This window comes from Gambusia affinis, linkage group LG18 (genome assembly GCF_019740435.1).
Source record: "Gambusia affinis linkage group LG18, SWU_Gaff_1.0, whole genome shotgun sequence".
In the NCBI taxonomy this organism is placed as follows: Eukaryota; Metazoa; Chordata; class Actinopteri; order Cyprinodontiformes; family Poeciliidae; genus Gambusia; species Gambusia affinis.
Window position 1 is genome coordinate 4,056,143 of NC_057885.1, and position 15,035 is coordinate 4,071,177.

Consider the following 15,035-nt stretch of genomic DNA (forward strand, 5'->3'; position numbering starts at 1 on the left):
TATATTTATGAACTGTATTTTTTTTTTTATCACCAATGCTAATGTTATCTAAATGTACAACTTGTTATAGGAGACCTAGCATTTATCTTGTTTTAGTATATTATATTAGATTTTATTGGCTATAGTGGCCTTTGTTTAATAGTGGGTAATGAGAGAAGTGGGAAGACTTGCAGCAAAGGCCACCAGGCCGGGAATCGAACCTGCGACGGCCACGTCAAGGACTAAGGCTTTCCGTATGTGGGTTGTGCTTAACCCCTGTGCCGCCACAGCACGAGTTTTAGTATATTTTCTTTTAGAGTTGTAACAAAATATTGACTGGTGATTGGAAATCAATTTAATTAAATTAAAAGAGCTGCAAATAAAAACATCTTTTACTTCAAAATGAAGCTGTCATCATCTCAATAAAATACACATAAATTTGTGATTCTAACATGGTTCAAAAATGTGGAAAACCTCAAATAAAAGGTGTCATTTTGTAAAGCCCTGCAGCAGCTGCAGCTTATCAATCTGTACATCAAGTTGTGCTGCCAGGTCCTTTCAGGAGAAGGCGGTGCAGGTTTAAATGGATTTATTAGAAAATGACGCATCCAGCTCAGACGCAGAGCAGAACTTGAATCCGTTTCAATGAAAGCCTCTCCTCTGTGTGCTAAAGTTGCTCTATCTCTTAATGAACAGCCCTCTGCGGGGCTTCACGCTGCCCTTCATCCTGCTGGCATCTCACTGGAAATCAATAGGGTCGCTGCTGCATGGGAGGCCTGCCGCAGGGGACCATTTCATCCAGCTCACACACCCTCAGGGATCGATCCGCTGAGCGGCGCCGAGCGGCGCCCAGGCAGAGCGCCGGCTCTGCCTGGATCTGACGCGAGGGCCGTGGAAACAGACGTACAGCGAAGCAGAGCGGGGCGAGGAGCAGGGAGACGCGTCGTCTTCATCGACAAAGGCAGAAGGGCAAATTCCCACAGAGCATTAAGGGAAATAAATTGGAAGAAAGCAGCAGGTGGACTAATGGTGCTGGTTTGCAATGAAGGAGGAGAATATGAGGAATTGGAGTTGGGCGCCCCATCGGAGGCTGTAATGGGACACAACCAGTGCATGCTGGGGGAAGCTGCAGAAATGTCAAGAGCTTTAAGGTTGCAGAATGCATTCGAAAGCAGCTTGAGCTTCAGTTTTATTACTGCTTGCCCAAGACTCATTTTAATAAAAACATAGCTGAGACCTTTAAACAGAAAAAAAAAAACTGAACATGGGATAATCCTCCATGCATCGATATTAATGCTTACTTACTCTTTTTATCCCCCATATAGAAAATCCAGAACACAAGTTATTAAAACAAAAGCTCGGATAATGAATGGATGTAGTTTTAGTTTTCAAAAGCCTCAGCCAGCAGTGTGGCCAAGAACTGACTGACCTGAGTTCACATGCACAAGCTGCAGAAGGACAATTAGCAGTGAGCGTCAGTAGTTATCAAATGGCTGCTTTGCATCTGTGTGAGAATATTTACAAGCTGAACTGAAGAACTGCTTCAGCCTAAAGAAAAGCAACAATTGACTTAAATTGACTTAAAGGTTTGTAAAGACTGTGAAACTTTTAATCAGTGCTAATTTCTTCACAATTTCACCAGTCAGTAACTGCGTTTAGGTTAACCATAGAATTGAAATTGGGAAAATAAATTTGCTCAATAGAAACACGGCAATTTCAAAAATAAATAAATAAATTTGATAAAACGTTTTTGTGCAGGAATGATGTATTCTTTTTTTTTTTTTTGGCCGTATCAAAATTTGCAAAACTGCAATGGAAACTATCTCGCATCACATGAGTTGCTACTGGTGCAAACCATGAATGAGAATACAACAGGAAGTAGTTGATTATAATGTAGCTTGTGTTTTTAATTACATCATTTTAATCATCTTTCTTATTTAGTGGAAATACCACAATCACAAATTTTTATTTTTATTTTATTTTTTTACTTTAGTGGAATATTTTACGCACATTTGTAATGGAAACACAGCTAACGATGGTTATGTGTCCTGGTTGTTTTCTGCTGGTGGTGCCTTATCTTCCTTGGTATTGCATTACATTACATTATATTTAGGGATAGATGATATTTTGACACTAATATCTGTGTCAGCCAATATTAGTCATTTTTTAACATATCAGTATTGGTTTGATTAATAAAACTGATATTAAAAACTGACATTTATTTCCATCTTGATATAATTTGCTTAAGGAAGGCGAGCAGAGAAAGTTGGCCATGTGGTATTTGTGGTATGTTTCAGCTGTGATTATTGACTTTGTTACGATATTTAGCAAAATTTGAGACAAAAAAATTGGTATCGGTCAATTGGTATCAGGCCACAAAACTGCAATCGGTGCACCCTTAAATATTTTTCATATGCTCTATGAAGAAAATTCACAAATAAGCAAATTTTCGGGCATGCTGTGGTAGCGTAGGGGATAGCGAGACCCACGTTTGGAGGCCTTGAGTCCTCGTCGCGGGTTTGATTCCCGGACCCGGCGACATTTAGCGCATGTCTTCCCCCCTCTCCTTCCCCCTTTCCTGTCAGCCTACTTTCATATAAGGGACACAAGAGCCCACTGTGGATAATTTGGAGTTAAATTCACCAGAATACTCCACAGAAGCAGAGCATGTGATAAGTGAACTGCAAATAGGCGAGTGTTCACTTTACACCTACAAATGTGACCAAGTTAGGCAAGTTGTGTCAGGAAGAAAATAAATATTTGTGATAATATTTGGGAAGATGCTGAGAAGAATTTAACTGAAGGCATGCATTTAAAAAGTAAATTTAACCCTTAAGAAAGTAATAAAGTTCCTCTCCTTCGGCGAACAGGAATAACTTTGGTAACCTTCTTAAATCGGGAAAAAGTTTTTGTCCGATGTAACCCCCACACAGTCCAGAAAGGCGTTGTCTTTTAGACAGCTTACATAAACATGTTGTATTTTCTGTTCTTCTCTTCTCCACGACAGAAACTGCTTCAGCTGCAGAACTTCAACACCCTGATGGCGGTGGTGGGCGGCCTCAGCAACAGCTCCATCTCCCGCCTCAAAGACACCCAGAGCCACATCAGTGCAGAGACCAACAAGGTGCAGCATCGACCCCTGCCCTCTGCGCCGTCGCCCAACTCCATTTCTGGTGTTCGCTTTCGGACACCGGCCACACCAGTCTGCAGTGTTCAGCGTACCGGTCCACTTAGCTAAAGTGGAACATTGAATCTTGATTTGGCAGCCCACCTCTCTTCTGTGAGAGTTGCAGAGCTGCTTGTCGTTGCCCATTACTCCCACGTTGTGTCTTTTTAGAACTATGAATTTGAGCCACATGACTAGAGTGTTGATCAGAACAGTTGGGTGGATGTACAGTTTCTACTCTTACATGAGTCCATCTGGAGTAACAGTTTTGCTGAACATTTGGGAGTCTCATAAACCAGACTCTAAAAATCAACCCTTCCTTTGCTCACCTGCAGGTCTTTAACAACCTCATCGAACTGGTGACGTCATGCGGAAACTACAGCCAGTACCGCAAACGCTTCTCCGAGTGCTCGGGCTTCCGCTTCCCCATCCTCGGCGTGCACCTGAAGGACCTGATAGCCGTGCACGTGGCGCTGCCGGACTGGGCCGACAAGGAGAAGACGCGCGTGAACCTGGCCAAAACCCAGCAGCTCTACGCCATCCTGCAGGAGCTGACCCTGATCCAGAGCACTCCGCCGAACATCGAGTCCAACCCCGACCTGCTCAACCTGCTCACCGTGAGTTCTGGGGCTCTGGGTGCAACCTGTAGAAATAAAAGTGCTAACAACAGAACCATTCTCAAAGGAGCAGTCAGACTAGACCGAATGGAAGAACGCTGCGAATGACAAAACAGGCCAATGTGACAGGCGTCCAGTTTGTGACGCCCATTCTGGCAGCTGCTCTGTTGTAGCCAGATGGGACAAATCTGTGCACAAACTCGACGAGACAGAGTGAGTGAAGAGAGCCGGAACACAAACGTTTTTAGCAATAAGTCATCTCAGGGGCAGAAGAAGAAGAAAACGTTTTATTTATATAGCAGTTGGATCAGAACCACCGGAGAATATGATGCAAAGGTTGGTGAAGGCTGAGGATGTAGCCGGGCGAAGGCTGCCAAGCGTACAGGTATTTGATATCAAGCAACTCATGGAGCAAAGACTGGAACAGATGGACTGAGGAGTGTAAATGAACAAGGGTTAATCGGTTCAGTATTTAATTACTGGTTAATTCACAGAGCGAAAAAAGATGGAAAAACCAAGATCCAATTAACACGTTTACAGATTTCTTCTAATTTGCTCTAAAATGTTTCAGATTGTTATCCAAACAGAACTTGATGAAACACAGAATTAGGTTTTCAAATGACGATTCAGGACAGAAAAGAAGTCAGCCACATCAACGTGTGAAGATAGAGTTACCTATTCTGTGCAGAATTATTTGAATCCAGGCACACTAAAGTCATTTCAGGGCATTTTGATTGAATTTTGTGACTTTGACAAGGCCATCCTTACAGGGTTCTGTATAGAAGTGGTGGAGATACAGTTGAAACAACTAACACTGCTCACAAGGAAAGATGTCATGACATGAAAGCAAAGTCTGGCAAATATGAAATCAAAGCCCACTCCTGTGCATCAACTTAAAGAAGAAAGTGTGTCTGATAGCGTGTTTCAGATAAACATCACTGGTTTTCTGGAATATCTGATTACTTTTCTAACATTCGTTCTCATTTTTCAAGCTTCCTACAGAAGAAGACCGACTGAAATGCTATTAGGATGTAAAGGAGAAACATTCCTCAGGACATAATTACGTTACGCCAGTTTTCCTTCCTGTCTGAACTTCCTCTCTGCTTCTGTTCCACTCGGTGTTGAACAGTAAAACTCTCGGACCGCAAATGCCAAGAAGGCAGTTTGATCTGAACCGAGACGAGCCAAGTGGAGCTGAGTTGAGTGGTGACGGTGGCCACCTATTTAGAGTCACCGTCTCTAAATAGGTGGTTTCTAAAGACAGTTGTTTGCAACAGATTTCATATAGGGGTATGAGAGTAAAGGGGGGGAATTACCAGTGAACTTAAGACTTTACAGTGGACTCCTACCCAGTCGTTGTTCAGTAGGGGCGGGGTTCTCAGTGGATCATTGTATGTTGGGGCTTTTCCTAGGCTCTGATTGGCTGAAGGGCGTAGCTCAAACTCTGGAGATGTTAGCTTCTGCTGTTGATTTGCTTTGTGCATATCAAACCACATTGTGGTATATTTTATGTATGAACAATTAAAATTAGCAGTTAAAAACATCTTTAGAGGGTCTTCTCAGTATTCATGAGTTTTAGGGGTTGTTAACCCCCTGACCCCCCCTGACCGCCCCTGCCCCTCCTGCCTCCTCTCCTCACCAGGGATCCACTGTTCCTTACCTCCTTCTACAATTATATGCTACTGTGTGCTGCTCTACCGCATAAAATCCCTACAAAACACTTTGAAGGTTGTGGTCTTAATGAGACAAAATGTGAAAAACGGAACAAACTGAATTACTTTTGCAAAGAGCTGTATTTACTACTTCCCATGCGTGAGACCAATTTTCAGATTTGGCTCTCCCGGCAGATCAGCATGAAAGCATTGGGTTTCCGTTTTAGCACCGCCACTTTACCGCTTCTGTGTTTGTGTTTCATTATTGTTGGCAGATGTTTCCGGGATGTGGGAAGGGAAGCTTAAACAATCCCAAGAGATCAATTACTCAGCCAGGCTGCCAGTGTTGATGTGAGATAGCTGCTGGAATTTGGTTTATTTATACGGCACCCGCTGACAACAGAAGTCACCTCGCCGTCCTTTTTAAGGGGTTTAAATCTGAGGCGGACGCCAGGAAAGTTTACGGGACGGGGTCAATACTCAATTATCTTTTGTCAGTAGCTAGTGGACGTGATGTGTGTTGAGTCCTGCTCGGCTTGCAGTGATAAGATGGAGAGATGGAGAGAAATTTGATGGAATAACTCTAAACCCTGCAGTCTCTCTCTGCGTCAAAGCATCGGAGACCGCGCAGGTGTAACTGCTTTAACGTATGCAGATGCAGGGTCTTCCAGAAATATTTCTCACTCTGAATGTTTTGTGTCTTTTTTTTTTTTTCGAGTGGATCAACACAAAGTAGCGAATGACTGTAGTCTTTTTAAAAATTAAAATGTGACAAGTTTGGCATGCATTCTTTCAGCCACCCTTTGGATTTATTTCCACTGAGTTCCAAGAAAAACAAATGACTTCATTGGTCTCCTGCTTATTAGCCAGGGTACCCTGTGCATAATTAACAGGAAAATCACAATTTTATCACAGTTAAGAGCAACGCTTTTAAGAAAAGTACATAATGGAATCCCCCTGGGCAAGAGTCTTTGTAAATGTTCCAATCAACCTGCACATTATTGCCAACTGCGTGAAGCACAATTGGCATTTAATTCACCTGCTTATTCTTCAGACTTAAAGTACACTGAACTCAAATGAAACAACAGCTCTCTAACACAGCTCACTCTAATAGTTTTGTAACATCATCAAAATCATAATTTTGCACAACCATGACCATTTACAGACAAGGGCGTATCAAAGGAAGGAAGAATAAATATGTTTGTCCTAACATATATTTAGTGCATATTTAACATGTTCTAACTTCATTTTTGCCGGTGTACTAATTTGCCATACAAAGAAACCTGGAATGGAGTAGTGGAACGGAGTGGCAATGTGATCACAATGCACTATAAGCTATGTAATGTTTTTTGAGGCAGTTGACCAAAATCCCGGACGATTTTTAAATTCCCCCCGGACATTTTTTTAGGTCTGAAAAGTAGGACATGTCCGGGAAAAAGAGGACGTCTGGTCACCCTACAACAAGCTAACGTACTTATCGTTAGCAGCTAGGCAGCCAGTAGCAGCCAAGTGAGAAGTCTAATCTTGTCGTCCCCTCTCTGTGCAACGCCTTTGATGTAAAATGTATATGTTCAGATTTATTAAGAAGGTTTTTAAAAAGTTTTTGAAAGGTTGGGTAAAGTTAACTGACGCTGAACTACAAGGGGAAAAACAAAATATATGAGCCAGTGAAAAGAGCTGTGACCCATAGAACGTGTCAGATTGTCATCACAGTCTAATCTAATGGTGCAACATCTTCAGATAACCCACAGCTATATCTGACCTACATTTAAAACGGCAGCGGAAAAGCAACAGTACAGATCACCATGGAGACGCCATCCCCACGTTAAACACGAGCCTCTCTTACCAAACTTTTTCGTCACAAACCGTCGGGAGTTGTTTCTGGACATTTCAGTAAGAGTTTTCAGAAACCAAGCAGGATGACAGGATGTGTGGTGAGGCTTTCACATCAGCACTAATAAAATCGACTTACTGCAGGACAATGAGCACATCGAGCTCTCTGCCTAGTCAAAGTTCTGACTAACCAAATTATTATATGCACGTAATTTAGATAAAATAACTTGGATTTTATAACTGAATAACTCCTTCTAAGCCTTTAGACTGAGGAAGAATAAAATTTGGTAAATAAGTGAACTGAATCAGCAAAAAAAAAAAAGCTTTTGTCCTTCCTGGTCTGCCTCAGTAAAACACAGGAAACAGCCTGACAATGAGTCAACAGCTCAGCGCAGAACAACTGTGGGGTCAGTGGTGGAAACGTATGCGTGACTGTCAATTTGTAACCTTGCCCAGAAATAAATGCAGCTGTTGCTGTAGTAACGTAGTGTGAGGATGCAGAGGGAGGCTGCTGTTAGACCGGGCTCTGCTTAACACTTCCTACTGTGAACAGGTGAGCCGTCTTTGTGTGCAAGGTACCCGCCGATCCAGTGAATATTTTTCATTTTGGACGGAACAATGCATCTCGCTGTGATAAACGCCCAGGTCCAGCTCTGCCTCGCAGAGGGCAGCAAAAGAGCTGCAGAGGTGGGAGCAAACGCAAACTGAACTTATTCACTTTAGTCTGTCTCGGATTTGTAAACATCTGCTTGGGTTTCTTTTGCCCTTCGGTAAAAGTAACTTCTTGAGCTGCCGCCTCCAGCTGCCATTTGTCTGCTAACAAGGTCGGTTCAGGTGACACCATGTGACCTGAGACTGACCGTCAAAAGATGAACGACGGCTTGCAGCTGGTGCTTCCGTGGAAGAATGGAGATCGGAGAGTAGAAACTGAAGAAAAACAGCTATTAAAAAAAAAAAAAGTTCAGGAAAAAGAGAGACACAAACTCAAGTTTGATCGCTGGGTGTCATATTTAATCCCAGAAACAATTCATGTGATTTATTATATTCAATTTTATAGCCTTTTGACAGTGTTGAATGAGCGTAATTCAAAGGCCATATTTAATTTTAAACTTCAGTTCCTTAAATTACGACTCTTCACATAAACAGGCACATTGGCTCCTACGGGCAAAAATCCTTCAGTTGCATTTATAACTTTCCTTAAGAATTAATTTAAGATAAGAGCCTAAATATGTAATTGTCCACAAGACAGCACAACTTTTTCCCAATTCATGGTGTGTAGGAAACCTCCTCTCCATGTCAAGAATTACTGACAGTGTCAAATGTCAGTGTTGAGTAATTATAGAAGTGTTTAACTGCCAGAGCTAAACAATAAATACAGCAGCGTCTTAATAAAACCAGAAACTCTCTCGCTATAGCAAGATATAAAATTCATTCTATCAAGTTTTATTTGTTATTATAACAATTAGAAAATATTTTATTTATCCCAAAGGGATATTAAGTGTTCTGATCATATCATCTAAGTATCTTAGATAATGAAGTGGAAAGGAAAGATCTCCACTAGCAGTCAGTCTTACATCAGATCTCAAGAGGCCTCTGACTGAATGACAGTTGCTGTATGACAGGCTTATGGTTGTCGTGGTAACAGGCCGAACTTTGGGCAGCAGAGACAACATTTCACAAAAATATTTCACAATGAGTTTAATTTCTCTTTTTAACGACAGTTAAAGACTTCTATAATGAGTCATTCCTAGCGAAACAGCTGTGAGAATGCATTTCTGCAGAATGATTGCTGCAGAAAATGCAACAAACAGCAGAACATGACATAAGAAGTAGGGGAAAAAGCAGAAGAAAGCTACAGTCATACATGGCAGAAATATTTTTGCTAGAGTTAAATTTAGCCAAAGATATAGCACAGATTAGCAGAAGGAGAAATTAGTATAAAACCTGAAATAGTTGAAAAAGTAAAACATAGCAAATGAAATAGCTTAAAGTATCAAAAGAAGCAGAAAATCTTCATACATGAATCGCTAAAATTGATTAAAGTTTGCAGAAGACATTCATAGACAGTAAAACCAGTAAAAACAGGAAGCATATGTAGAAAGGTAGATAAGCAGAATGCTGACATAGATATAAACAGAGCACAACAGAAAAATACATTGAAGGAATCGGAGAAGTTGTGACATGTCTGTACTCCAGGACAGTAAGATATTAATTAATGTAATTAATTAATGATATTAATAGTTCCTTAAAGTAGACATGCGTGGCAACATTTTAATGCATAAATTATTCCTGTACAGTTAAATATGTATGAACAGTATCATTTTGTTTGTCAAAAAGCATGAAAAGTTCAAAAATCGTCAGTTGTTAGAGCGAAGACTAACATTCCTTCACAGGATGACACTGTAAACCTGAAAACCATCAAAAATCTGCATAAAACCTAAATCGCAAGTGTGGAAAAACCGTAAGAGATATCTAAAAGTCGAGACATTTGAACACAGCTTAATGGCTTGTGACTTGTTTAAAAGTTGACTGGAGTTTCTAGGTTGAAGTAGGCAGAAGTAGTAGGCTGTGAAAAAGTAGACAATTCTAGCAGAATTTTGTGGAATTTTGAAGAATTTCAATGTGTTTCAATGGGGCAAAGATTTGCACAAAAGCACAAATGTTTCAAAAAGTACAATGGTAAATTTTAGCAAAAGTCATAGTAGAAATCTCCAGAATAAGCAGAATGTTTTGATATATGAATTAGCACAATTTGTAGAAGTAGTTGAATGTAGTAAAAACTTATGAAACATTATATAATAACAATAATAAATAAAAGCAGAAACACTATAAGTGAGAATGCAGTAATCATAGTGTGTAAAGAAAAATATATGTAAGGGAAATTATAAATACCTATATATATTTTTTTAATGAAAGACAATAGACTTCTGTTAACATACTGGCTTTTATAGGCTTCAAATCCCAGACATACAATAAAATATTGACAAACATTTCAGGCAGAGTTATTTTAAAAAACTATCAGGAGACATTTTATTTGTTCTTAGAGACATTTATTGTGACACACATGCCTGACACTCATGTGTTCTCTGCAGGTATCACTGGACCAGTACCACACTGAGGAGGAGATCTACCAGATGTCTCTACAGAGGGAACCACGCAAGTCAGCTGTAAGATACTTTTTGCTCGTACCTTCTCTTTACACCTGTCAACACCCATCCCAAAGCACTGAAGCAGAATGTTTTGAGGATAAATAGAGCAGAAAGTTAGTGCCTAAAACAGATGTGTTAACCTTTGCTTTGTTCTGTCAAAGCTATCTTCTTTCTTCCTTGGTTTAACCTCAATCCCATGATCCTTTGTGCTTCTTCGCTGTGCAGCAGAACTCCAGCCCTGTCCCGGCGCCAGAAACGAAGCCCAGTATGATTGATGAGTGGGCCGTGTCGGTGAAACCCAATGCTGACCCCACAATCATTAAGAAACACATAGAGAAGATGGTGGAGGTGAGTTTCCTCTGGGGGCTCGGTCTAACTCCTGGGATCTGTCAGGGACCACAACGATACAGATAACTTATTATCTGCTCTTGTCCTCCATAGAAGGACTATTTAATGTTGGCCGGAAAGCTGAAGACGTGGAACAATGTTACATTCTGATATAGTTGTGAGCCTTTTAATTGAAGCAATTTTGGTTCTCAGTGAACCACAGGTTAAAATTCTCTGAGTAGGTCATCATACATACAGCGAAGCACGGCAGCAGTTCAGTGGAGCTCTGGGGATGATTCACTTCCTTTGTCACCAGAAACCCAGAGATTAATTGAATTTTTCTACTTTACTGAAAATATTTGGTGGGATTTAAAACATTTTTACCAACTAAATGAATCTGATTCTGCAGTAAGTGGCTGAACATTACTTTTCATGTTTCATATAGTAGCTACACTGACGTATTTAAATGATCCTTGTTCCAATTGTTCACTGCAAACCATCTGCTAGTTTGCATGTTTGGATAATAAAGCTTATTAGCGGAGGGGCTCAAATAATTTAAGGTGCAGGTGTACCAACTACTCATAGTTCTCCATGGAACTCTACTTAAAAAGAATTTGAAGTTTCCCATTGAGGGGAACTAAAGTGTTTTGTTTGCAGACTGTCATAACACGGAGGTATTCTCTGGTGGAATCTCATGTTGATTTTCTTCTGTTTTTGCAAGTTTTTTGTCCTAATTACCCACATTCACAGATGAGCCGCGGTGCTAAATTTGGTCCTCCGTTATTTTAAGTCCATCACCAATTGTGATCTTTCACTTGCAAGCAGGAGAACTGTGGTTTCATGCAGAAGATGTTTTGGTTTCATTACGTCGTCAGGCTATAAATAAGTCCTGCAGGCCGGCTGATGTGACTGTGACAGCTTCCTGCTTTTACCGCTCCAGTCTGAACGCGGTTATTACAGCGTTTTCCCCTAAAATTGTGGCCTGGTTGCTGCTGCCAAGGGCTTTCTTCACTTGATGTGACAAATAATGCAGTAAGAGCCCCTTTTAGTCGTCACCAAGCAATTAAAACAGCAAACCCAGGGAGCTAAAACTCGAATGAAAGATAAACCGCTGCACCACACAAGGGCTAATATAACCTCTTTAGAACAGGTCTGGCAAAACTTTTAATATAACACAATTACAGCCAAACCTGTCTCACAGCAGAGCAGAAGATAACAGTTGATTTAAATACCGTTCCCGAGGCAGATAAAATCGGTGATTAATACCGGCTTCACGTGTAAAAATCGGCCGATCACCAATTTCCCAAAATTAGGAAAATTGGCACCAAGGACGCGGTCCTAACCCTAACCCATCGACCGCAGAGACAAAAAGTGAGCGGCTCAGAAATACACACAGTTCTTGAGATTTACTCCTACCATTACATCGGTCTATGTCCAGTCGCCTAGCAACCAGCAAGCCAGGATCTAGATGGGGTGACAAGAAACTACCATTGCTCAAAAAACCTGAATAATGTAATTCCACACTGACTAGAGGCAGCTTGAAACACAGTTTGTGAAAAATAACAAATTGAAGATTTAATTTTCTGTAAAATATTGTTTATATTTAGGAAATCTTATCTCTTGAACTATTACCTCATTATTAACCTACTTTTTAATTTTAGTCACACACAGTTTTTCCAGGTTTTTCTTGCATCTGTTCAACAAATCTTATGCTGTGCTCCATTTTATAATCTTTTTTTATTTATTTATTTTTTTTTTTTACCTCCAGAGTGTCTTCAAGAACTTTGACACAGACGGCGACGGCCACATCTCCAGGGACGAGTTTGAAGCAATCAGGAACAATTTCCCTTACCTCAGCAAGTTTGGGGAGCTGGACAAGAACCAGTGAGAGTCCATCAGTTAAACACACGCGATAAAGTGAGCGACGTCGGTGTGTGTTTACAGTCTGCCCCTTCCTTTTGCCTTCGGTCGCAGAGACGGGAAGATCAGCAGAGAGGAGATGATCGACTTCTTCTTGAAAGCCAGTTCTCTGCTGAACTGCAAGATGGGCTTCATCCACACCTTCACAGAGACCACCTACGTGAAGCCAACGTTCTGCGAGCACTGCGCTGGCTTTGTAAGGAACCACTAATAACTTACTCTTACTGTTTATATCTCTTTTTGTCAGAGGGAATGATGTGAATCCTGACGGAGGTTTTTTCTGCTCTGCCGCGGTCCAGATGTTACACCGTTCACTCCTGTTTCACGAGTGACAAAAACACTCGTGAAGGTTTTTGATCACAATTTATCATTGACTTAAGAAAACAAAACTGGCATTACTGGAGAAGTACTTTTCTTTTAACCATTTTTTCCCCTGTTCCACAAATATCAGTAAATTTGTTTAACACTCTTTTAAAATGTATTTTCAGAAACGGAGCTTAAAGGCAAAACAAAAACACACACACACACACGAAAAAAAAGCCCCCAAAAAACTGGGATGAAGAAAGAGAGAAAAATAAATAATAAAATAAATTAATTAAAGAAAAGAAATAACTAAATACATAAGTACATAAATGTAATATATTATTAAATATGAAAAATTGAAGAAGCCAGTTTAAGATAGGAATATTTTCTGAGAACAGTGTTTGTGTTTGGAATGCTAAAAATTCTGGATCAAAAAATCCTTCAACATAGAGAAAATAATAAGGTGATTGAGTTCTGTTTATATATATATTATACCATATATATGACATGAACAACCATGTGAGCCAAAATCTCAGAGTATTTCTGTCCTCCCTTCTTAGAACTATTCTGACTGTTTCTGTCACCAAATAGATCTTAATATGCATTAACACACACAGTAGAAACAATGCTATAAAAAAAAAAAACCCACATGTCTGAAGATGTTTTCATCCCAACATTTTGCTAAAAGTGTCAAAGCTGATGTTCAAATGTTTAAGCATTAGTGGACAAATCTTACAGAAAAACGTCTTTTTCCTGCTTTGTGAATTTTTCACGTCACTTTTGAACATGATCATTTCTGATGGGTGTTTCGGCTCATCAGTACCGTCTGACTTTCTCTGTATGCAGCGTTTCTACATAGGCTAGTAAAATCTGCAAAAGTTGTGGATTTAAAAGTTGTCAGTATTTTCTAGGATAATTAAGAGTACAGAAAAATATTTGAATTTCCAGATTCTGTTTCTAAGTTGTCTAACTTTTTTTAGATCCTTTGTTATTTTCTAACTTTCTTCCTTCTTTGTTCCTCTGTAGGATTTTTCTACCTTCCACATCTCTTCTTCTGACCTTGCTCTTTTCTCTCTTTGTGTTTCCTTTCTCTCTTTTTCATTTCCCTCCTCTCCTTTCTTTCTTCCTTTTTCCACCTTTCTTTTTTCTTTCTCTTTCTTCCTTTCCTTCTTATATAAAAAAATAGATTTTCATCACTTATGATGCATTTTCAAATGGAATTTTTTAAACTTAAAACTGAAAATCTTTTAACTTCAGAAACCAGTTTATCACCAACTTGACATAAAACTTCTGTAACTCCTGTCAGTGGATCTTTAAAATGATGTTTTGCTCCTTCAGGACGTTTCAGTCTTTGCTTTATTCGTCCATATTTTATTGTTGATCGCTTTCATCCCGTCTGTCAATACCAGGCGTCATTTCTTTTCAAAGGTCAAAGGTCAGACACGATCACCATGTCATCTCACACAGAGCGTGGGGAGACTATTTGCTATTTGCACATCATTATTTGCCTCCACCGTCGTGATGGAGCCTCTCTCCCAGGCTTTTCCTCCATGTCAGGTCAGGCCAATGCCAATTACTATGAGCTCCAGTTGCATTCTGGGAAACATAGAAGAAAGGTAATTGGGTGAAATGATAACCCTCGTCTGTGGCGGTGTCACCTCTGTGCGTGTGTGTGTGTGTGTGTGTGTGTCCTTGACATTCCTCCCGAGGAGCAGTGTGTTGTTTAGTGAGTCAGGAAGAGGAGCGTGGCTTTAGTCGGCTCTGGATGTTTCTGGTTGGTCTCTTTGTGTTGCGTTCAGGCGGCAGAGTGCCCAGAAGATTATATGCACCGACTTTCATTAAAACTCCAACACCGCTGCTGTACACACATTTATTCTCCAGGGAGGCTGACATTTTCCACTCATCCTGAGGGGAAATTCAGAATAGAGAGCATGGAGAGATAAGGACTCTGTGCTTTGAACATATCCGTGTGTGTGTGTGTGTGTGTGTGCGTGTGTGGGCGTGCGCGTGCATGTGTGTGTGTGTGGCAGAAGCAGATACACCAGCCGCATCCTCGTCTGCCTACTTTGTACCTTCCTCTTGGCTCCTC

At 40.4% G+C, this 15,035-nt stretch overlaps 1 protein-coding gene across 2 annotated transcripts in view; it reads left to right on the forward strand.

Moving 5' to 3' along the window:
- Window positions 1-15,035, forward strand: part of LOC122820515 (RAS guanyl-releasing protein 2-like) — a 57,427-nt gene that overhangs the window by 23,651 nt on the left and 18,741 nt on the right. For both annotated transcript variants that reach the window (XM_044097993.1, XM_044097994.1), the window contains exons 8-13: window positions 2,987-3,103; window positions 3,481-3,762; window positions 10,340-10,414; window positions 10,622-10,744; window positions 12,492-12,607; window positions 12,698-12,839. In XM_044097993.1, coding sequence (XP_043953928.1) covers window positions 2,987-3,103; window positions 3,481-3,762; window positions 10,340-10,414; window positions 10,622-10,744; window positions 12,492-12,607; window positions 12,698-12,839 — 855 coding nt within the window. The remainder of the gene's footprint in view (window positions 1-2,986; window positions 3,104-3,480; window positions 3,763-10,339; window positions 10,415-10,621; window positions 10,745-12,491; window positions 12,608-12,697; window positions 12,840-15,035) is intronic.